Source organism: Ursus maritimus, unplaced genomic scaffold (assembly GCF_017311325.1).
Source record: "Ursus maritimus isolate PB19 unplaced genomic scaffold, ASM1731132v1 scaffold_30, whole genome shotgun sequence".
NCBI lineage: Eukaryota > Metazoa > Chordata > Mammalia > Carnivora > Ursidae > Ursus > Ursus maritimus.
In genome coordinates this window covers 34,271,997-34,295,088 of record NW_024425564.1, presented here as the reverse complement: position 1 = coordinate 34,295,088, position 23,092 = coordinate 34,271,997, and the positions used below count along the sequence as shown (strand labels likewise).

General features: G+C 55.7%; 2 protein-coding genes across 4 annotated transcripts in view; both read left to right on the top strand.

Moving 5' to 3' along the window:
* Window positions 1-3,830, top strand: part of KIF6 (kinesin family member 6) — a 463,572-nt gene extending 459,742 nt beyond the window's left edge. The window contains exon 22 of the mRNA XM_040645113.1: window positions 3,609-3,830. Coding sequence (XP_040501047.1) covers window positions 3,609-3,724 — 116 coding nt within the window. The 3' untranslated portion in view covers window positions 3,725-3,830. The remainder of the gene's footprint in view (window positions 1-3,608) is intronic.
* A 9,542-nt stretch (window positions 3,831-13,372) lies between these two features.
* KCNK16 (potassium two pore domain channel subfamily K member 16) lies at window positions 13,373-21,534 on the top strand. 3 transcript variants are annotated; one of them, XM_040645217.1, is made up of 6 exons: window positions 13,373-14,081; window positions 17,167-17,281; window positions 18,311-18,477; window positions 19,326-19,491; window positions 19,779-19,919; window positions 21,058-21,534. In XM_040645217.1, the coding sequence occupies exons 1-6, from the start codon at window positions 13,869-13,871 to the stop codon at window positions 21,159-21,161; spliced, it is 906 nt and encodes a 301-aa protein (XP_040501151.1). In that variant the 5' UTR covers window positions 13,373-13,868; the 3' UTR covers window positions 21,162-21,534. The 3 variants fall into 3 exon arrangements, with proteins under 3 accessions (XP_040501151.1, XP_040501152.1, XP_008708607.2); XM_040645218.1 differs by lacking the exon at window positions 19,779-19,919; XM_008710385.2 differs by lacking the exon at window positions 21,058-21,534 and having other exon boundaries at window positions 19,779-20,002.
* The last annotated feature ends 1,558 nt before the right edge of the window (window positions 21,535-23,092 follow it).

The window sequence follows — 23,092 nt, the reverse complement described above, 5'->3', positions numbered from 1 at the left end:
TGGCTGCAGCCGTCCATCTCTCCGCCTGCTGCAGTGGTTTGAACACTATGCTCCCGAACCCTCTGGCTTGGCTTATGATGGCCAAACTTGAAGCAAATTAACTGCTTGTCACTCATACCATTTCTTTCACACGTTAACGTGCTGGGAAATCTAGGGGTTTTGTTAAAAGGTAGATCCTGGTCCGGTAAGTCTGGGTTGGGGGCCAAGATTCTGCACTTCTGCACAAGCTCCCTGGGGTTGCCAGTGCTGCCGATCGACGCCTTGAGGAGCAAGGAGCCATGCTAGCCACCTGTCTTCTTCCGGGTACCTCATCCACTCATCAGTCTGGATATTCGGAAAGTGAGGCCCAGAGAACGACCATGATTTGCCCAGTCACACCACAGGTTGGGGACTGCCCTGGCTAGAACTCAGGGGCCCTAGTTCTTAGCCCAGAGAACCCTTCTCCATGTCCAGCCATGCAGTCAGGGGGAGCCATCCTGGAATGGAATGACTATCAGGAGCAAAAAGCAAAAAGAGAATCTCTTGGATAGTTCAGCAGGGGTGTCTGTGAAAAACCATGGGGCTGGACAATGAGTATGGGTCCTGGCTCAGGGAGATGAAGCTTTTGCAGAGGGCAAAGGAGGCATCGTCCTGCAGAGCTGGGGGGATAAATGCAGCCCCTGGGAGTCGGGGCACTGGGAGGCGCGCTGCCACAGACACGAGGGGAATGGCCTGCAGCCTCCCCCCGCCCCGCCGTGCCCTTCAATCCAGGGAGAAATCCATGCCGCATGCACAGCCTAACCAAGAATATCCCGTGTCCTTCCAGGTTTCCGGTAGGTATCCAGCCATGCACTGTGGCAGCAAGAACAGAGTACAGATGAAGGAAGGTGTTCTCACTCACCCTGGCGTCAGACGTGATCTGTGGGCTGCTGGGAGCAACAGTGATTTTGGCTCTGATAGAAGGAGCTGTGTTTCCTTAGGGATGGTGTCCTGGAGGCTGCCGGCGAGGCTGGGGCTAGGGCTTAGGGTGCCGTCCTTGCTGTGGGTGCTGGAGACAATGCCTGGGTGCCAGGAGCAGGACAGGGACTTCTGCTCACTCTTTTTTTTTTTTTTTAAGATTTTATTTATGTTTTTGACAGAGACAGCGAGAGACGGAACACAAGCAAGGGGAGTGTGAGAGGGAGAAGCAGGCTTCGGCCGAGCAGGGAGCCCGATGCAGGGCTTGATCCCAGGACCCTGGGATCATGACCTGAGCCAAAGGCAGACGCTTAACTGACTGGGCCACCCAGGCGCCCCTTCTGCTCACTCTTGTAGTGGTGCTTCACACAGTTGATTATAAACCCGGGACATTATGAAATAGTACCATCAGAATGTAGTGGCAGGGGAGCTCATGCTGATAGAATATGGGAGAAATGATAATCCACTATTTTGAGCTACCCACCAGCCCGGTTTCGGAGCCCAGGAATGGCTGCGGCAAGCCAGGGTGTTGGAGCCCAAGACAAAGCAGAGGGATATAAAGCAACTTGATGGCCAGTCCTGATCTCCCAAACCAGACCTTCCACCATCACCCTCACGTCCCAAATGACCCATTCAGGCAGCACCTGAATCAGCTGTATTTCCAGGGAGCCACCCACCTGGCAGGATCCAAGGACATTGCTGCACCCCAAGAGCAGGAGATGGCTCCTGGGAGCTCTGCAGAGAGCTTGAGAGTGGGCAGTATGGGCGCCTGGGGCCTCACACCCTCACCCAGCCACTTGGGGCTCTGCAGGATTTGGGCTGAAACTCCCACCAGGGAAACAGAGCTGCTGGGGACTTGCCTCAGTGAGTCTTTTCAGCTGCAGAATACAGACCCAGGGGAGGGTGGGCCAGCCCCCAGAAGGCCCTCAGAGAACTGCCACCCAGCCTGTGTAAAGGTCCCAAGCCAGCTGTAGGTGGGGAGGGGTGTGGAGTGGAGAGAGGAATGGCACCCACGATGAAGCTGAGTGAATAAAAGTGTCTGTCTGCCACTCTCACTATCTCTGTCCTATAAATACAGGACGTGCCACCCCAGAGAGAGAGCAGAGAGAAAATACATAGAATTGGTTTGTTTTCTCCCCTTGCCGGGACTGGGTAAAAGGATCATGCAGGAGAGGGTAGATGATCACATTTCAGAGCCAGGCCACCATAGAGCCTCTCTAATCTACACCCTCATTGATAATATTAGAAACCTGAAACAGAGGGGAGGGGCTGGCTTCTAAGAGCTAGTTAGTGGCAAGAGTCCCCTCCTCGCAGAGCTTTCCCTGACCCCCCCAACTACAGCCACCACCATTTCTCTGTTTCATTTTCCCCATCAGTACGTGACATATCACCTTTCTTTATTTGCTTATTTTTTTATGGCCTGCCACCCCTCCCCCCAAGACTAAAGGCTCCATGACAACAAGGACCTATATGTCTTGCTCACAGCCGTGTTCCCAGCACAAGTTGGTACTGAATAAATACTCCTTCAAGTAATGAGCAGCAGGGTCAGAACCCAGATCTCCTACTTCTTGGGCCTGCATCTGTCCCACACCTTTACTCTGGCTCTGCGACTGAGGCCCGTCAGTCAGAGTCCAGGCTCTCTGGTCGACTTCTGGCCCTCATGGTTCTGTGGCACATAGTAAGTCCTCCATAAAGTCTATAGAACCAGGGAAGATCCAACAGAGCTCTTCCAGCCTGATCCTGGAAGCCTCCCCGAGTCCACAGGGCAGACACGTAGCAAACAGACACACTCAAGAGCGCTGAAGGCAGCATGGAGTTGGCAGAGCCCCTCGGAGACAGCCTCAGTGTACCTAGCACACCTGAGTGCCTTCGGCCCTCTAGAGCTGGTTGAAGTCTATTGACTTTAGAACTCTTGCTGAGAATTTATCTCCAGGATCCAAAGGCCTTATCGACAGAGATGTGTGGTCCGGCCCCACGCAGGGTGTGAACCCACCTCCTGCAGCAATCACAAAGGCGAGAGAGGAAATGCAGAAGAGACAAAAACAGCTGGGCCCTGGCGTCCTGCTGAGAGTCATATACAAAGTGTACGCAGCCACTGGAGAGGAAGCCTCTCTCCGAAGGTCCCCTCCCTGTGGAAGCTGGGCCTTTGACGTGGACATAGGCTTGAACACGGTGCATCTTCTCCAAAATTCCCTGGCCTCTAAAAAGATATGAGGCTCTGGAAAGACTGTCCAGCAATCCTGAGCTCGGTAAAGCATCTGAGTTCACTCCAGGCCAAACTGTGGAGCTTTCCAAAACATCTTCTGGAAAGCAGCCTGGCCAGTGACTCCAGCCTAGTCCCCACTAGAATTCAATTTGCGCTGCTGTTCGCTTGACAGGAGATGTGAGGAGGAGGGCAGTTTGGATGTGAGGAGGAGGGCCTGCTCAGATCTTGCTAAAAGGGATTTTTAGGAAGCAGATAGAGAAACTGTGGTAGATCAAACAGCCAGTCTTAAGACTTTACCCCCTGTAATAAAATTACACATCCAAAGCTTTGCCATGGCCTCGTGGTGGCAGGGTATACTTTCCTACCCCTCAGATTTGGGCTCAGTCCTGTGACTTGCCTTGGGCCGTGGGATGTTAGCAGACATGATCAAGCCTTGCATGCTTGGGCTTGCTTCTTTGCACTCCAGGGATCTGCCTTGAGAGGAACATGCCCGGGATGGGCCCTGCCTCTTCAGCCTCCATTCCAGAACATACGGAGAGCAGATCTGAGCCCAGCGCACAACATGGAGCCAAGCCCAGCTGACCTGTAAGCCTAGAGCAGAGCTTCCCTTTCAAGCCCAGCCCAGATCAGCTGAACCCTGGCTGAACCAAAGACCCCATATCATGAGAATAAATGCTTGTTGACATAAGCCACTGAGACTTGGGGTGATTCATTATGAAGCATTAATTGGAGCAATAGCTAACAGACACAGATATCGAAACCCAGAAACGGTATATGTCCAGATGCAGAATTTCTCAGAGTTCACTGTTTCCATGCTGCCTCCTGAAATGCACTTGAGAGTAAGCTGTGTATAAAAAAGTAGGACACCACTCATGGTCATGGTAGAGCAACAGGGACCTGACTTACCCTTCTGCTTGAAATTACTGAAAACTAGACAAAACGTATAAAGCAACGGGAAAAGGCAGTACAGGACACTGACCCCCAAGAGAAGGGAAACAAGTGAGGTGAGCCCTGTGATTGCAGAACTTACTGCATGCAGGGCTTGGGCCTCAGTCCAGGAAAAGGCCACCAGGGGGCACCAAATGGTTTCCTGAGCTGAGGAACTGGTATCAGGGGTCCAGGGAGGCCGAGGTGGCTTCTCTTGGTTGGCAAGGTCAAGTACAAGGGATGAACGAGCTGCAGACGGGGAGAGCGGACAGACTCCGAAGACTCTCCAGTCCTCAGCTCACAGCTGAGCAATGCATGCAGGGGAGGAAATCACTCAGGGCTGGGGAAAGAACCACCAGAAAAGAGCAAGAGAAACGATTTCCAGAAATAACACAGGGTTCTGATTAGTTCATGCTCCCCACAGCCACAGTAGAGAAACCCTCTCACAAAAGAGTCATTGAACAGAAATCATGTAAAGGTATTGCCATGGATGTGGGGCCAAATTAGCTATAGACCAAAGCTAGTCCGTCCTGCCTAACAAAATATAAAAAGTAAGCCTCGAGAGGGTCAAACTGCTTTCAGTGAGTTTCCAAACAAAGCTCAAAAATATTTAAACCAGGGGCCCCTGGATGGCACAGTCGGGTAAGTGTCTGACTCTTGGTTTCGGCTCAGGTCATGATCTCAGAGTCGTGAGATCAAGCCCCATGTCGGGCTCCAAGCTCAGAGAGGAGTCTGCTAAAGTTTCTCTCTTCCTCTCCCTCTGCCCTCCCCCACTGTCCCCGGTGCTCGCATGCTTGGGCTCTCTCTCTCTCTCAAATAAATCTTTTTTAAAAATATTTAAAAGAATAAAAAAAAATCGAACACCAAGTAATGTAGAAGTGACACCTGGTAAAAAAAACCAAGCATTCAAAGAAGCAGGAAAATATGGCCCATAGGAGAAAAACCAATCGAAAGAATTAGAAACAAAACCAGGAATGACACAGATGATTGAATTAATAGACAGGGACTTTTTTGTTTTTTAATGCACTGGGTATATTTTTAAAATATGGGGAGAAAGATGCCCCTTGTAATTCCTTAAATGTAAACATGACTCAATCATCTGGTCGTTCTTTTAACAAGGAGGTGCCATCCACTGTGCTAAGTTCCATTCAGAGGTAACCAAGACAGAGGAAGTGCCAGCCCTCTTAGAACTTACATTCTAATTAGGGAGATGGACAACAAACAAATAAACAAGGGAATCGGAGCTAAAAAGAGGTTGGGGTGGGATAGGATAGGTCTATATATATATAGATCTATATAGGTCTATATATATCCCCTGCACCCCCTGTCCCAGGTGTGAGATCCTAGTGTCATCTCTCCTTTGAAGTATCTTTTGGGTTTGCCTTTTCCATGGGTTTCCTTAGAGCCAGGCAAGGAAATGCCCTCAGCCATGCCTCAGATTGCTGACACTTTGAAGTGCCGTACTGGGAAGTTTCTAAATCTCCTTCCCGTGCTGGCACCTGCCATGGCCAACAGTGTCATCAACCAGGCCCATGTGGGCCTCGTTCCCTTTTCTCCCTTCAGGTTATTCTTTTTTTTTTTTTTTAAGATTTTATTTATTTATTTATTTATTTATTTGACAGAGAGAGCACAAGCAGGGGGAGCGGCTGATAGAGGGGGAGGGAGAAGCAAGCTCCCCTCAGAGCAGGGAGTCCAATTGGGGGCTTGATTCCAGGACCCCGGGATCATGACCTGAGCTGAAGGCAGACACTTAGGCAACTGAGCCACCCAGGGGCCCCTCTTCAGGTTATTCTTGCATGGGGTGGTTGACCAGCTGCCCCAAGGCACTCCAGGATTCTTGCCTGTAGAGTTGTGCTGGGGCCCCCTGGTCAATCCTTGGTTCCAGGAGAACAGCCTGGTGAGCAGATCATTCCACTGGCTGGTGCAGCATTCCACTCATGACATCGCTCAAGACTGGGCCACCAGAATGGCGCTGACCTGCTCACTTGAGCCATTCTTAGGTAGGACACAGAATCTTCGCATGCGCTGAATGGACAACGAACAAATCCATGAGTACCTGTTGTCTGCTACAGTCTAAATCTTCACCAATAAATCATTATACCTCACGTGGACTCATGAGTTTGGCACAATTTTTATCGAATTGCTTCTATAGACAGGAGCAGGCCTGCCTTTTCCATACTCACAGTTCCTCCATTCACTACATCTCTCAGGCCCCGGGGAGGCTCTGCTCCTCCCTGCAGCCAGGATGGACATAACCTGGTCAACACCCCACATCCACACCCTGGTCCGTGTCTTCTGCTTTTGCTCCAATGCATCTTGTAGCTCTGAGTTGTTCCACAGTATGCAGACATAGGAGACATAGGGGCTTCTTTCATATGGGGTATCTGATGGAGCCCTTAACAACCCCTTTTCCTCGTTCAAATTTAGTGGCGGTCGAGAGACAGGCATGCTCTTCCCGCTTCTGTCATCTCCCAAGGGCATTTGTCTGACAAGCTGAACGGCTCCTTCATTCATTTCCACAAACGAGCTATCGCCCTGCAGGGTTTACAACTGTAATTACAATTCAGAGAAAGGGATAAAGAACGAAGAGTCTGACAGACACTGGCAGTATCCCCCAGCCCACCTGGAGGTCCCATGTGAACAGTCCCCATCCACACCGAGAGCTTCCCATCTCAAGTACCTGTCCGTCTCTACCTGAAGGTTCTCTTTGGGCACAAGGGCACTCTCAGCCCATGTGCAGGGCCGGCCAGCCGCGCAGGAGTTAGCCTCTCCTGGAACAATGTTCAACTCATGAGGGGTAGGGCCTGCTGGATAAACACCCCCAGCTTCCTCGCCTCCCTGTGGGACAACTCTGAAGTGTGTCCCACACAGTGTCCCAGAGGTCCCCGGCGGGGCTGAGCCCCAGCAGCCCGCAGCGGTCACCTGTTGAATAACTCACCTTGTATTGACTGCCCCGTCTCTCCTCCCCACTCTCTTGGGATCATCTCCCGGGATCACTTCCCCCATGAATGGCTCACACCCAGATTTTGCCTCAGGGTCTGCTCTGAGGTGAGCCAAATGTGAGCAATGGCATCTATTTCAAAATCACAAGTGGGGAGTCGGGGGCTCTTGCAATCAAGCCCTCGGGGCAGGTAAAAGTGGGAGCCCCACCCCCAACTTCTACCAGAGCCCTGCTCTTCACAGCGCCGCATACTGGGGCACAGGGAAAGGTTTCATGTGAGAAAGGAATCCTGCTGCTCCAAAAACACAATGGAAAATCTGAACAAGGTCAATACCAGGTGTGTGTGTGTGTTTGAAGCCTTTCCCTCAAATCACCCCTCAGCTTTCTCCCCCTCTCTGCTGGCCACACCGTTGGACTGGACCTCCCGGCGGCCACACTCTGTGGCCATGAGGGCAAAGCCCCACACAAACCCGTACCCCCCCTGCCCCCACACAGGACTCTGTCCCACACCCCTCGCTGTGGGGGACATCCAGGAGGAGCCGGGACCGCCACATGCAGGACCCTCCTGTCGCTCTGGCCCCCTGGTGCCGCCAGTCCGGTGTGCGCAGGGAGGCAGCGTCTGAACCCGGGGCTCCTTTCCTCTGCTTGCCCTTTTCCCCACAGAGGACGTCCCTGGGGCAGTTGGGCCTTATCTTCTCCCTCCAGTTCCGGTTTGGAACGTGGCCTTTTTCACTCGTGCAGATAGGTGCCTATCGAGTGGCTCCCTGAGCGAATGCCGATGTTGGTTGGCGGGGTGGCAGTCTGTCCTTTTCCTTATCTTGGGGCTCATTCAGATGGAAAGGGGCCCCGGCCCAGCTGCTCTGTTTACTCTGCATTCTCTGCCCATTGTACACGAAATTGATCTGAGAGGGGTTTTGTTTTTCTTCTTTTTCCTCCAATCTCCTTATTAGTTCAGCCTCAGAAAGTCCCTTATCACTGCCGGATGTCAGGCCACACTCTGCCACCAGGCCTGGCCAGGTTCGACTCTCCATTAATTGATTTTGCCCTCCCCACTTGGGGAGCACAAATTGGCTCTGCCCATTAGCAGCAATAACTCCCTGAAAGGAATTATAAATCATGCCCTGTGTCCATCCATCCCTCACAGCGGCCTGCGCCCACGTGGGAGGTGTCGGGCAGGGAGAGGGGGCGCTTCATGGCCAGGGGAGGTCCCCACCGTCATGCAGGTTCTGCCCTAAACCCGACCTAGGGAGGCCTCAGCTGACAGAAGGAGTGGCTGAAATAGGTCCCAGTACAGGGGGCTCAATGAGTGTGCGATGAATACAGGGAGACAGAAAGAGGACTGCCTCTGTGGTGTGCGTGGCCTTGAGGGCCTCTCGACTCGCCCCCAACCACCAATTCCACCATCACATTAACCACCCTTTGCCTCTGTGGCCTTGGGGTTTTCACAAGGACCCCCCATTAAATGGGAAGTGCTCCTAAGGACTCTGTCTAAACTCCAGTTGGGCCTCTGGGTGTCTATAAAAAGTGAGCGTGAGAACAGGATGCGGGGTGGGGGTACACACAGAAGAGAACACCGAAGGGGAGAGCAAGCGGGCGGGCAAGGGGGAGACGAGGTTGCCGGCACGCAGGAGGGTCTCAGGAGGTAGGCCACAAGTGAATGGAGTGTCTCGCCCCCGGTGAACCTGCCCAGGACCCGACCCAGCCCTCCCTCCAGCCCAACACATCAGAGACATACCTCGGGCACCCACCCCTGCACCCACCCCTTTCTCCCACAGACATAGTCCACGCTCTTCTCCTTCATTTCCTTCCACCTCAGAACTGCCACCATTATGTGTGGCCGGTGTCCAGACCCGTCAAGGACGCTCGGGCTGCAGAGGTTGCTAAGACCTGCCTGAGATCCCCCAGAGTCCACAGATGAGCTTTCTAAACGACACACAAGAGAACCCTTCACACGTTGAGCTTCTCTGGGGCAGTAAAAGAGGATTTGATCATTACACAGTCTCGCAGGTATAACCACAAGCCTAGCTTAAGCCAGGCACTAGCAAGTCTGTAAGGATAAGACTGTGGCCAACAGCCTGTCGTCCCACCTCCCCAGACCGCAAAGGAAAGCCAGTCGAGGGTGAGTCTCGTGAATCTTGGCGCTCGGAGAAGAGCCCACATCCCAGCCTGGTGCTGTCTGGGAAGGCTCTGGGTGTAGAAGAGCCTCGAATAGGACAGCTTGCCATCCCCAGGGGGCTTTGGGGAACCCACAACCAGCAGGACGGCAGAGAAGGCAGCCACCACACGGGGCCGGGCCCCACCTAGACCCCGGGACGGATGAGGTCCTTCAGAGGACACGGAGGACACCACGGCCTGCCCTTGGGACTGGTCACAGCACTGGGATGCCCCCATGCACGGCCTCCACATCCCACCCGCACCTGCCCTCCCCGTGATTTGTTGCGGTTGTGGTTTGGGCCTCAGAGCAGATTGAGAACCCTATGACACTCCGCTCTCCAGATCATCCCCGTACTAGAAATGGTAAAATTCTCCCCCTGGCTTTTACTTTCTACAATCTCTCTGTCTTCCCCTCCCTCATCCTGGACACACAGTCCCTATGGAGGAGGTCTCTGCCTCCCCATAGCCCCTTCCAAGTGACAGCTGTCCGTGTGCGGCCCCCGGGCCCCTGGCTGGACCAGAGCGGCTGAAGGTGGTGCGTGACGCGAGGACGGCAGACACCTGTGAAGTGGCCCGCGTGAGAAGGAGCCCTCGGACACTTGGCCTCACCCCAGAGGACCTGAGGCAAGAAGTACCGAGAGAAGGAAGCAGGGGACACAGCAGCTGACGCTGACGGGAGGCCGGGGGTCCCCCTGGAGCAGAGTTCCGAGCAGAGGGAGGGAATGGCCTGATGGCTGGGACGAGTGGAGGGGCCACCCCGTGAGGAGAGGGGGCGCAGCCCGTTAATGGTCAGGAATGGAGACACAGGCTCAGTTGATCCAGAACGCTGGCAGCTCCTGGCTTCCTACCACTAAATTATTTCAATTACTTAAGATAAATGGAGTGTGTTCTTATTCCTTCTATACCAAATAAGCCTTGAACAATGAAAACAACAACAACAATGGCAAAAACTTGTATAGCCATTGGGAAGTAACACGAAACCTAACAGTGGATTGAACAAACAGGGTGTGTGTTTCTAACGTTTTTGAAATCTAGAGATAGCGTGTGCAGAAATCAGCTGAGCGTCTTTGCGACACTCTTGACCATTCCCTCAAGGACACGGGGGGCTGGGCAGGGCCAGTCCTCTGTGTGGGGGGACAGTGGGACCAGCTGCAGCCGAGCCCTCTGTGGGGACAAAGCAGCTTTACCCACACCTCCATGGTGGGCTCCGCACACATTTGATTGGCCAGAACTGGGTCACATGGCTGCCCCAGCTGCAAGGGAGCCGCAAAGGGGGTGCAAGGGACACCATCAATCCTCCGATCCCCTCCCCATTTCTGTGCCTCTCTTATGTTCTTTAATGTAATGTTCTTTTTTTACTCCCAATGACCTGGGACTCCAGCGGACGGTCCACAGGCTACTGGAGCCATTCTGCCTGCTGGTGTGCGGAGTCAGGGATGCCCCCACAGCCGGCCGGTGTGAGACCATGAAAGCCCGGTTCCCCTGCTGCCCCCTGGGACTCACAGGGTGTGCTTTCCCCACCGGGGCTCTCCAGGAACCAGGCGGAGCTGGGACTACGGTCCCTGTGTGGCCCCACCTGCCCTGCCTTCTTATCAGTCTTGCCCTAGTCCACTGCTCATCCCCAAACTCCCCTCTCGGGGTTGCTCCTGGGAACTCAGCTGAGAGTGCTGGGGAGCAGGGTTATCATGGCAGGTTAGACCAGTCACACTCCATTGCTTGGAGCTGACAAGTACACAAGTGGGGCTCCGTTAGCCAGGAAGGGGGGAAAGATGTGGGCAGGAGGCTCAGGTTGTCCACTGCCCCAGCTCATCACAGAAAACGTGAGCAGGGAACTTGGTTCCCCACACACTGTCGGTGCAAATGTACAACGGTGTGGCCACTGTGGAAAACAGTCTGGAACTTCTCAAAAAGTTAGAGTGACCACATGACCAGCACTCCACCCCTAGAGACGAAAAAACATACATCCTCACAAAACCTCGTCCATCAATATTCGTGGCAGCATTATTCATAATAGCTGAGAAGCAGAAACAAACCAAATATCTATCAACTGATAAATGGATAAATAAAACACTGCTCTATCCATACAATGAACTAGGACACAGCTATAAAGAAGGATGACGTATTGACACGTGCCATAGTACAGAAGACACGTGCCATAGCACGGATGACACATGCCATAGCACAGATGACACATGCCATAGCACGGATGACACATGACATAGTAGAGATGACACATGACATAGCACAGATGACACGTGCCATAGCACGGATGACACATGACATAGCACGGATGACACATGCCATAGCACGGATGACACATGCCATAGCACGAATGACACATGCCATAGTAGAGATGACACATGCCATAGCACTGATGACACATGCCATAGCACAGATGACACATGCCATAGCACGGATGACACGTGCCATAGCACAGATGACACGTGCCATAGCACTGATGACACGTGCCATAGCACGGATGACACATGACACAGTACAGATGACACATGACATAGTACAGAAGACACATACCATAGTACAGAAGACACGTGCCATAGCACAGATGACACGTGACATAGCACGGATGACACGTGACATAGTACTGAAGACACATGTCATAGCACAGATGACACATGCCATAGCACGGATGACACATGGCATAGTACAGATGACATGTGCCATAGCACAGATGACATGTGACATAGTACAGATGACACGTGCCATAGCACAGATGACATGTGCCATAGCACAGATGACACATGACATAGTACAGAAGACATAGCACAGATGTCATAGCACAGATGACACATGCCATAGCACGGATGACACATGCCATAGTACAGAAGACACATGCCATAGCACGGATGACACATGCCATAGTACAGAAGACACATGCCATAGCACGGATGACACATGACATAGTACAGATGACACATGCCATAGCACAGATGACACATGCCATAGCACGGATGACACGTGCCATAGGACAGAAGACACATGCCATAGCACGGATGACACATGCCATAGTACAGAAGACACATGCCATAGCACGGATGACACGTGCCATAGCACAGATGACACATGACATAGTACAGAAGACACATGCCATAGCATGGATGACACGTGCCATAGTATGGAAGAATCTTGAAAACATTACACCAAGAGGCCAGAAACAAGAGGCCACATATGATGTGATTGCATTTTATAAAGTGTCCAGAATAGAGAAACCCAGACAAAAAGCAGACTGATGGCTGCCTGAGGCTGAGGGGGAAGGCTGGGTGGGTGGGGGATGAGAGCTAAAAGGAGACAGGGCGTTGTGGAGATAGTTGCGTAATTCTGAACGTACTAAAAACCATTCAATTGTGTACTTTAAAATTGTGAATGAAGGGCACCTGGGTGGCTGAGTTGGTTAAGTGTCTGCCTTCGGCTTGGGTCATGATCCTGGGGTCCTGGGATCAAGCCCCAGATTGGGGTCCCGCTCAGCGGAGAGTCTGCTTTTGCCTCTCCCTCTGCCTCTGCCCTTCCCCTCCGCTCGTGTGCGCACTCTCTCTCTCTCCCTCTTTTGAATAAATAATAAAATATTTTAAAAAATAAATGAATGAAAGTGTGAATGATATGGTATGTGAATCACATCTCAATAAAGCTATTGCAAATACACAGACAAGCAGAGAAGCGAAAGAGAGGAAAAGACCCGGGATCCACTCCCCTGAGAGAGCCCCTGTGGACATCTCAGGCCAGGGTATACTTTTAGCTTCTTTTTTATTCGCACGTACATCTTGCCGGTATAGTAAGCTCTGAAGGAATGTGCTGAAGGATTTCAAGCACAGAAAACTATCAGCAAAAGCTATGAAGCAAATGTGTCCGATTAAGAGCGTCAAGCCCGGTACCACTCCCGATCGAGGCTGTGATGTGTCTATTTGCTTTGCCCTGATTTGTCATCCTCAGGGACCCCCAACAGGCAGGTCAATCCTCCCGGCCCCATTCTATAGCCAGGGCAACAGGGCACAAGGCATAGTCACACCAATCCTTATTTATTTTTTTAATAAGATTTTATTTATGTATTTATTTATTTATTTTAGAGAGACAGCACGAGTGGGGAGGGGCAGAGGGGGAGGAGGGAGAGAATCTCAAGCAGACTCCACGCTGAGTGGGGAGCCCGACTCAGGGCTCAATCCCAGGACACTGAGATCATGACCTGAGCTGAAACCAAGAGTCAGATGCTCGACTGACTGCGCTCCCCAGGTGCCCCCCAATCCTGATTTCTTCCCAGCTTTGGGACCTGAAGCGTCATGGGTGAAAAACTGGGGGCTGCGGAGAGCACCCCTTCAGGCCTGGGCAGAATGAGGAGGAAGCATCTGATTTGGTCCAGAAACACCCATCCAACTTAGAGGCAGAGGGTAAGACAAGATGGCCTCAGGAGGACCCTGTAGGTCTGTTTGAGGGGTCCATGCTGCTGACCTGTGCTCTCCATGGTGGAAAAAAAAAAAAAAGGCTGTTTGGGGGTGGCAGACCTGTTTGCACTGGACGCACTTAGCGCAGCCGAGCCGAGCTGCACTGTTCAAACAGACTGCCCGGCCTCCAGACACCTGTGCTGAGGAGGGCGAGGAGGGCGAGGCAAGCAGGAGGCTGGGCACGGGTCCCTGGGCGCTTCCCACCTCTCCTCCCAGAGACAGCCCCACCGCCCGGCAGAATCCTGGCCGCGCCATGCCCCACGCCAGGCTCTGCAGCTGCTGGGGTGGCCGGGTCCTGCCCCTGCTGCTGGCCTATGTCTGCTACCTGCTGCTGGGCGCCACCGTCTTCCAGCTGCTGGAGAAGCAGGCGGAGGCTCAGTCCAGAGACCAGTTCCAGTTCGAGAAGCTGCGCTTCCTGGAGAACTACACCTGCCTGGACCAGCGTGCCCTGGAGCAGTTTGTGCAGGTGAAGGGGAGAGGCTGGTGCAGGATGGCGGGCAGAATGCGGGTCCTCGTGGCGGGTCCAGAGCTACCCCCCAGGGGCTGCTGCCCTGCTCAGAAGCGGCGCGTGGTGGGAGCAGGGAGCCAGCCGAGACCTGGTGCCGGATTCTGGCCCCAGATCTAGAACTGGATTGCCGTGTGACGTTGAGCAAGTCGCTTCAGCTCCCTGGTCCCAAATGTCCTCATGTAAAGGGTGAGGAGAAGAATCCCTTAGTGTTGAGACATGACGGCAAATCCGAAGCACCTTGTAAGCTGCCGCTTGTTGCATCTGTGTGAACTGCGTGTCAACGTTGTCAACACTGTGCAGATGTCCTTCTCCCACGCTCTGCCCTTCCCCTACCCCAACTCCAGGGCTGCCAAAGCTTCTGTCCTCTCCCTGCTCACAGCCCTGCGCTGATCACACTGGAGGGCTGTGGGGGCGAGAGACACAAAGAAAGATCAGGAGCAGCCGCCATGCTGGCCTTCCCCGGCCTGGTAAGCGGTGGCCGGGGTGACAGCTCCACCAGCAAGGTGTCCGTGGGGGGTCTCTCTTGTGGCAGAGCGGGTTCCCCCTACCTGGACCCCTTCTGCTTCCCTGCACAAACTCTGGGCCCCAGCACCCTCTCTCGAGGAAGCAAGGCAAACACCAGGTGTTGAGATTGCCTTCAAGACCAGGGGCCCAGTGAATGACAACACCCACCACAAAGCAACAAGCCAGGTGCAGAGTGGTCACAGAGATAAACGGCACCTAGCGAGCATTTACAGTGTCCCTGAAACAGTGGGAACAGGGTCACGGTGATGGGGTCAGACCAGTCACGATCCATCCGGAACCAGGCATTTTATGTGTTTCCTCCTAACAACCGATTCCCATCCCTGTCTCCAGTTGGCAGATGGAAACTGAGGCACAGAGGGGTGGAGTGTTGGCAAGACTGCACAATGAGTGGTGGAGACAGAACTCACCCCTGGGCCAGCTGCTCTTCACCATATAAATCAGCAGAAGTGCAGGGGTGGGTGGTGGGGGGCGGGCCGGATACGGCCTAGAGCAGCAGTTCTCCAAGTGTGGACCGGATGCAACAGCCTCACCCGGGAGTCCTTTAGAAACGCCAACGATGGCACCCCACCCCAGACCCTTGGAATCAGCAGCTCTGGGGGCAGGGCCAGCAGCCTGTCCTTAACAAGCCTCCAGGCCAAGCCCATACCCTCAAGACTGAGACAAGCTGACGTAGAAGGTGATGGGTGGCCTGGGTGGTCAGAGAGAACTTTCCAGAGACTGAGAGACCTGTCCAGGCCCTTTCTCCCAGGAAATGAGGCTTCCTTGCGCTCCGGCAGTACAGGGCGAGGGCCATGGCATCCTTGTGGGGCTGAGAAGGCTCTGGAGCCTCCCAAGACCTCAGGCGATGAGACAGAAGCCCTGGAGGCTGTGACACTTCCTCCTCCCTCAGCCTAGGGTTAGAGGCAAAACCCAGGAGCCAGGGGGTGTGGGAAGGATTGGAAGCTGGAATCTAACCAGCTCTGTAAACAGAGGTGGGAGACAACAGCCTTGAGTGCAACCCAGAAACTGATTAACCACACCCCACCCTGGCCTCCCCGGGGGAGCCAGGACACCCCTGTCCTCAGCCTCCTTGGGAGGGAGCCTCAGTCGCCAGGGGCTGCCTGGCTGACAGGAAGAACGCTGGTCTGGGATTCCAGAACACACGTTACTGGCACAATCACAGGAGGGAAAAGCTATTAACAGCCCCAGAAGCAGTATTAGACACTCCTCCACAGGAAAAAAGCCTTGCCCGGCTTCACGGGACTCATGTCTGACTTTCTCTACCACTTGTGGATTCTTAGAGAAAACTATAAGGTCGCACTGGGGGGCCCCACACTCAGTACCCTCACCGAATCAAGTCCCCTTCCTCAGCAGGATGGAGAGCTCCAGGTTGGCCATGGGAGACAGCTGGGCCTAGAGCAAGCGCTGTTCCCAAGGGTGAGGGTCTCCAGGGAGCAAGCATGTTCCAGAATGTTCTGTCCTGGCCTCCCTCGGTGTGTGGGAAAGGGAGGGAGACCAAAGTCCACATGTAAAGAGACCAGTTCTGCCAAAGTGAAGAAAAGCAGACAGCCTGTGTCATGACTCCCAGACTGGCCCAGCCTAGCAGGGCTACCCCACCCTGGCAGGGAGCACACTCGCGCAGCCAGTGAACTAGAGGCCAGAGTGGCCCCCTCCCCCACTGCCTCCTCCTGTTTTGGGGGCTCTATCAAGTGTGCCGCTGCCTGGGACAATGCACGGTGACAGGGGAGGGGGCTGGGGAGCAGACTGGAGAGGGTTCCCTAACCGTCTCCAAGAGGATTGGGCCTGGGGACAGAGGGGCTTCGGCTTGAGTCTGCAAGTGTTCAGGTTGTGTAAACACACACTCAACACACAGGCACACACATGCAGCATAGAGAACCCATGCACGTCCCATGTATACAACACACCACACAGAAACACTGCTACACACCTGACCTTTCCCCGGGGCCTCCGATGGAATTTCTCTTATAGGTAGGCCTGGGCTGGGCCTCACTAGGGGGCAGCAAAGAGCCGCCGATGTTCAGAGAGCACAGGTTCGCCCCCATCCACCCTGTGGAGGGCAGTCCCATGGCTTCCCTGTGGTCTCCAAACCCCACGTTCCGCAGTAAGCCCTTCTGGGAGCAGCCCACCTGAAATTCTTCCCACTGTCCTCACAACACACCTACGCTTCACCCTCTTGGCCACAGGTGGCATCTCCCACCTGGCCCATCCCATAAGCACCTTGTGTCTCTTTAGGCCCATTTCCTCTCCCCCGGCCCATGTTTACAGCCCACGCCTCAGTCGGCCCTGGCCCGTGGAATAAGCCGCGGATTTGGAATCCAATGACCTTGGGCAAGCTGTTTAGCTACTCAGCCGGAGCCTTGGTTTCCTTTTCTACAAAATGGAAACAAGAGCAACTAAGAATCCCATTAAATGAGATAGCAGGAAAGCACCCTGCAGAGAGCTTGGCCACCAGCTTGTGCCTCAACTGCCTCTTCCTCCTACCCCCTGCCACCCCCCACCCCACCCCACCCCTGCACAGGTCATCATGGAAGCCTGGGTGAAGGGTGTGAACCCCAAAGGCAACTCCACCAACCCCAGCAACTGGGACTTCGGCAGCAGTTTCTTCTTTGCAGGCACGGTTGTCACCACCATAGGTAAAGGGTCGGGGTGGGGAAGGGCTTCCCCAAAGCCCCTGTCTTGGTTTGGGTTCCCCAGAGCAGATGCTGAGACCAGGATGTGCTGTCTAGGAGATGATTCCAGGAAGCCCGAGTAGAGAGGCGGGAAGGTACAGCAGGAGAGGAGAAAAGGCAGCAAAGTTCGCAGGCCACTGGCCTCGCTCCCACTGGGCCCTGTGCGAAGCCAGGCAGAGCCCAGCCTCAGAACGGTGCCTGTGAGGGGCGAGGGAGTGGGGCTATTTACCTACCTACTCCTGCCCTCGCTGGTTGAGAGCTGGTCCCAGATGTGTTAACTCTCCAATATTTGGAACTTGCCCACAGACTGAGCGCACTCTCGGGTAGAGAGAAATGAAGGGACTTGGGGTGAGAGCCACCTGTGTAAGAACTGTCCCCCAAGCTGCAGGTGATGCCCCAGGTGCTCTGAGGGGAAGAACACCCAACAGCATCTGCTACACCGCTCACCTAGAAAACCCACACCCCCTCTCCCAAAGGAACCCCAGACCTCACATCCATGGTCTCCCCATCCGTTCAATTAAATTTAATCCCACGCACCACACCTTCCTTGACCTCAGGGGACAACTGAAGCAGAGGGAGTTGGAGGTGAGGGGGGGTACAAACTTGGATCAGACCCAGGCACAGCCCTCAAGGAGCTTCTGAGCCAATGAAGAATGAGATAAGCACGCAAAAAACAATAGTACAAGGCAAAGTAGATAATTAGACAGGAATGACACAAATCACCATGCGGAATCACTCCTGGTAGAGAGGAAGACAGTCGCAGTCAAGAGGGCTTCCTAGAGGCAATGTCCTTGGAGATGGGCCTTTCAAAGACAAGCCGGATTCCTACAAATAGAGATCATTCTAGTGGGGGAGGGGAGAAGAATGTTCAAGGGAACAGAGGATCTTCCCCTCCACCCCCAAAGGTAGTGGAAGACCAATCTCTTCCAGAGCCTGCGGGGAGGCAGTTCTGAACTCTCTCTTCTCTGTATTTGCACGCTCCTCCCCCTGCAGGATACGGCAACCTGGCACCCAGCACGGAAGCAGGCCAGGTCTTCTGTGTCTTCTACGCCCTGGTGGGCATCCCGCTCAACGTGGTCTTCCTCAACCACTTGGGCGCAGGGCTGCATGGCCACCTGGCTACCCTCGAGAGGTGGGAGGGGCAGCCCCGGCGCTCCCAGGTAGGGCCCCTCCCCCTTCCAGCCTTGCTGGGAGGGGATCTGCAGCATGGTGGAAACAGGAGTTGGCACTGAGACCGCAGTTTGGCAGACAGGGTCTTAGGGGTAGATGCTTGTGGAAGAAAGGGTTATGCAGAAGGAGAACTATGATCCGGCTGGAACGAAGACTTGGACAGCCCCTCACGGAGTTCTGCATGGTGCGTGGCCGTAGGAGTTGGCTCCACAGGGGGCTGAATTGGCCAGGGCTTTATTCCCTGGCATCCATCAGGCACAGGGTGGCCTTCCTGGGAAGGGTGTGCCCATGGGCCAGGCAGTCCTCTATAGCCAAGGGTCACCTCCAAGTAGCTGAGAGCTGGAGGCCACTGGCTGACGGCTAGTCAACAAGGTCTTCTTTGAAGGGGGATCTGGGTGGCACATTGCTGTGGGCATCACAGAGCTCCAGCACCTCCCCTTGTGGTTGAAAATGAACTCCAGCCACACCCCCAGTGCCTACCCGCTTGGCCAGCGCCTTGCAAAGCCGAAGGAGGGCCGAGGTGCAGAGGAATCCAGGATAGTTCAGTGCTGTCCTCCCTCCCAGATCGGAGTCCCCAGTGGGCCTATCCAAGTGTGATCCCCAGGCCCAGAGGAGTCTCCAGATTCCAGCCTGACCCACCAATGAAATCCCTCTGACCAAATATTTCCCTGGCCTGGGCAAGAGCGCACACACAGAATACAACCCCCACCCCAAAGGTCGGCAGGGCAAGGAAGGGACATAGCTATGGCCCGGCTCCACTCCCAGATTTGTCCCCCTGCACCCCCCTCCCAATCCTGGGGCCTTCCAAGTAGACTCAGAGACAGACTCTCGCTCCCAGCTGCTGCAGATCCTGGGCCTGGCTCTGTTCCTGACCCTGGGGACACTGGTCATTCTCATCTTGCCGCCCATGGTCTTCAGCCACGTGGAGGGCTGGAGCTTCGGGGAAGCCTTCTACTTCGCCTTCATCACTCTCAGCACCATCGGCTTCGGGGACTATGTTGTCGGTGAGCACAGGGCGGTCCCGTAGCTCAGGATGGGGGGCACGGGGATTCGGCGGATGGGGAGATGTCAGCAGAAGGTAACTACTGAGGATCAGATAGTCCCTGGTTTTCCAGGGGACACAGGTGGTTTGCGAGGCCATGTGTGGCCTGGGACCCATGACCCCTTCTCCCAGGGACCTCCACTGCAGATCCTCGTTGTGGGGAGGCCAGTGGGGATCACTGTGCAACCTGGGGCGATGGGGACTGTGCCCTCAGATCTCTGGCATGTGTCATGTCTCCTTCCCTGCCAGGCACAGACCCCAGCAAGCATTACATCTCAGTGTACCGGAGCCTGGCCGCTGTCTGGATCCTCCTGGGCCTGGCGTGGCTGGCGCTGACCCTCCCACTAGGCCCTCTGCTTCTGCACAGGTGCTCCCAGCTCTGGCTGCTCAGCAGGGGACTCAGCCTCAAGGACCGGGGAGCTCCCGAGATGGATGGGCTCCCCAGACCTCAGAAGATCCCCATTTCTGCGTGAGATCTACCGTGGCTCCAGGAGCCCCTCCTGCTTCCCCTACCTCTGTATGCCTTCCGGACTTCCTGTGCCGTGTCCTTTCCCATTCCCTTCCCCAGCCAGGGCTGGCCTCAGGAGCTCTCCAGAGAGCAAAGGAGATGGAATGTCCAAGCAAGTCACTGCAAGGAGATGTAGGACAGGATGAAAGACAGATGTGCATAGAGTGAGACGTGCATCGTTGTCCCAAAGCCACTCCCCTAAATGTGACCTGGCAAAGCTGAATCCAGACAGGGATCACTCTGGCCAAATCCACTTCATGCCCTCCCTGCATTCCCCTGACCCAGGAGACTTTATCTAGTTCAGCAGACAAAGAACGACTTTATTTTCACCTCACTTGATACAAGCACAGTGTGCATTTGTCAGACCCCTACTGTGTGTCAGGCAGAATGCCAGGCTCTGGGGGCACAACAGTGAAAGATCCTGCTCTCTGTGTGTGTTTTGTCCACCAGAAGGATTAGACAAGCAGAGAGGCCCGACCCAGTACCCCAAATGCTATGATGGGGTAGAGCGGGTATGACAAGAGCCCATAGGCGTGGATGGCAGGGAGCGTCAAGGAGAGAGGCTGGGCAGGGACTTTGGAACATCTCCGTGCAAACAGGATAGCGGCCCTCAGGAAGCTGGCAGCTGCCTCTCAAAGCCCACCAGCTCCCCTTGCCTGGAGGTCTGGAGCTGTCCGTCAGCAAGGTGGAGATCTTGGGGGTCCCACCTACCTTCCAGAGTGTGGCCTCCCCTGGCTCCTCGGGGCACCCTTGACCTCATCGCCCCCTCTGAGCGCCTGTCTTAAGAGCCTTTCCAAACACACCCTGGGAAAATAGGGAGCCAGCCGATCCCAGGAAAGCCCCAGGAAACGAGCTCCGTGGAGGCCTGGCCTTTCTCCTGCAGGACCGTGACTTCTCTGGCCGGAAGGAGAGGAGAGATTGAGACCAGCCCATCCAAAGTCCAGCCTCATCAAGGACCCCAAACCTCTGCCCCTGCATCTGCCATCACGGCCACCCATAAGTGGCCAGGGGCTCGGATAGCACTGAGCCAAGGCTGCGACGCAGAGAAGGCTCCAGCTGGGACACACACAGGGAAGGGTCTACAGCAGCAAGAGAGACCCAGGTTACGCTGCCGAACTTCCTGATATGGAGAAGAGGCCTGGGAAACGGAAGACCTCCAGGGAACTCCTTACATACCCTGGACCCTGGGCCTCTTCAGCACCAGGGAATGGACGAGCCCACTGGTCAAGACTCCTCTTGCCTCTCAAGTTCATAGACGAGTGTGATCAGCTGGGGTCCCTCACCTTTGGGTACACCACAGAAAGGTGGTGTTGCAAGAGATCCAGAGGGGACTTGATAGGTGGCAAGTGCTTGGTGATGGTCCCAGGGTCTAAGAACTCAGGCTGGGGCCCTAAGACAATAAACTTGGCTTCTACTTTCTCTTCCTCCTGTGTGCAGCCTCCAGGAGTCTCTCCCACTGCTCCCTACAGTAGGACACGCTGGGGGGCTCTGGGCCCCTTCCGCCTGGGCGCCTGCGGTCCCCCCCACCCCCGCGGCCCTCCCCTTCTCCCTGAGCTAGGCCTGGGGGATGAGCACTGCTCACACACTCAAGGCGGGGCCAGATGCCCACAGCTCCGGCCTCATTTTGTCCCTGGGATTGGATCCCAGGGCGGGGTGGGGCCGGGCTGTCCCATTCCCCCGCAAGCCTCCTCTGCTGAGAAAACTAGCCACAGGCAGGCGTTGGCTGGGAAGGGGACCAGCCGAGCTCCTAGCCCTCTCCTTCCACTTCAGTCCGGGCCCATGGCTCCAGGCCCCGGCCTCCCTGCCTCTCTGGCGCTGTGCAGACCCCGAGCCCGGGCGTCGCCCGACCACAGGGCTCCGGAGTGCCCGGTGCCAGGCACCGTGCTCCTGCTGCTCGCCTACCTGGCTTACCTGGCGCTGGGCACCTGCGTGTTCTGGGTGCTGGAGAGGCCCGCGGCGCGTGATTCCAGCGCGAGGTTCCAGCGCGACAAGTGGGCGCTGCTGCAGAACTTCACATGTCTGGACGGCCCAGCGCTGGACTCGCTGATCCGGGTCAGGGGCGAGCGGGGCGGGCGGGCGGGGGCACGGCCGGGGCGAGGGGGCACGCCTTGGCTGCGGACCGAGCCCCGCCGGGAGCACTGAGGGGACAAAGAGGCGGAGGGGTCGACGCGGGCCGCCTGGGGCGCGCCGGGGCCGGAGGGTCGGGCTGGACCGCGGCGGGACGGGCGGCTGTGGCGGGAGCGAAGCGCGGTGCTCCGTCAGTCCTCGGAGGCCATGACCCGCCCGGTGGAGGGTTGCCAGGCGCCAACACCGGAATTTGAGCGCCGGAGACGACAGGGGGAGCGCCGACCCGGGTCTGGGGTTGGAGGGGCCTGCCGGGTGCGTCTGCAGCTAGGACAGGGCCGTGCAGGGGAGGCGGCGGGGCGAGGGTCCCACCAGGCCCGTGTGCCGCTGTGTCGGGGGTCGCACAGCGGGCCAAGGACGGACGGGCACGCCTGAGCCCTGGCACGGAGAGTGCAAACATGCGAACTGGGGGAGAGGAGGCAGGGGACGCTGGGCAGTGTCCGAGGATGCGCTGAGTGCGGTAGGAAAGGGTACAGGGCGCGCTTGTCCCAGCGAGTGAGTGGGATGGGGCCGGGAGCTCGAAGTGCACGGACCCGCTCTGAGAGAAGCCCGGGCAGTCACAGGGGCGCTCTTTGGCCGATCCTGTTCTACTATGGGTCTTCGGACTCAGGGGCTGGACGCGTCCAGGCGATGCAGAGGTCCCTGAACACAGAGACTGCTCAGGGGATGGGGGACCCAGTGGGGCGTGGGGGAAGGGGGGGGCAGGGGAGGGTTGTTGGGGAAGGGGCATCGCCGCTGGATGGAGGTCTCCTTCGACCCAGCAGGCCACTCCCGACTAGGACCCACCCAGAACTGGTGGATGCTTTAACGTCCCGGGACCTCCCTTGGTCAGGGGACCCAGACAGCTGTGTCCCTAACCCCAAATGCCCAGTCCCACAGTCCGGGCGCCGCCTCCACCAAGGAGGGCAGGGCCTCAGTCCCAGAGTGGCCA

What these genes read in the sequence shown, in the direction of transcription:
- KCNK16 (XM_040645217.1), top strand. Translation starts at nt 13,869, where the DNA reads ATGCCCCACGCCAGGCTCTGCAGCTGCTGGGGTGGCCGGGTCCTGCCC. An exon ending in GGCAGCCCCGGCGCTCCCAG is followed by an intron (nt 18,478 to 19,325) that starts GTAGGGCCCCTC and finishes TCTCGCTCCCAG; the next exon opens with CTGCTGCAGATCCTGGGCCT. An exon ending in CTCCCAGCTCTGGCTGCTCA is followed by an intron (nt 19,920 to 21,057) that starts GCAGGGGACTCA and finishes GGGCTCGGATAG; the next exon opens with CACTGAGCCAAGGCTGCGAC.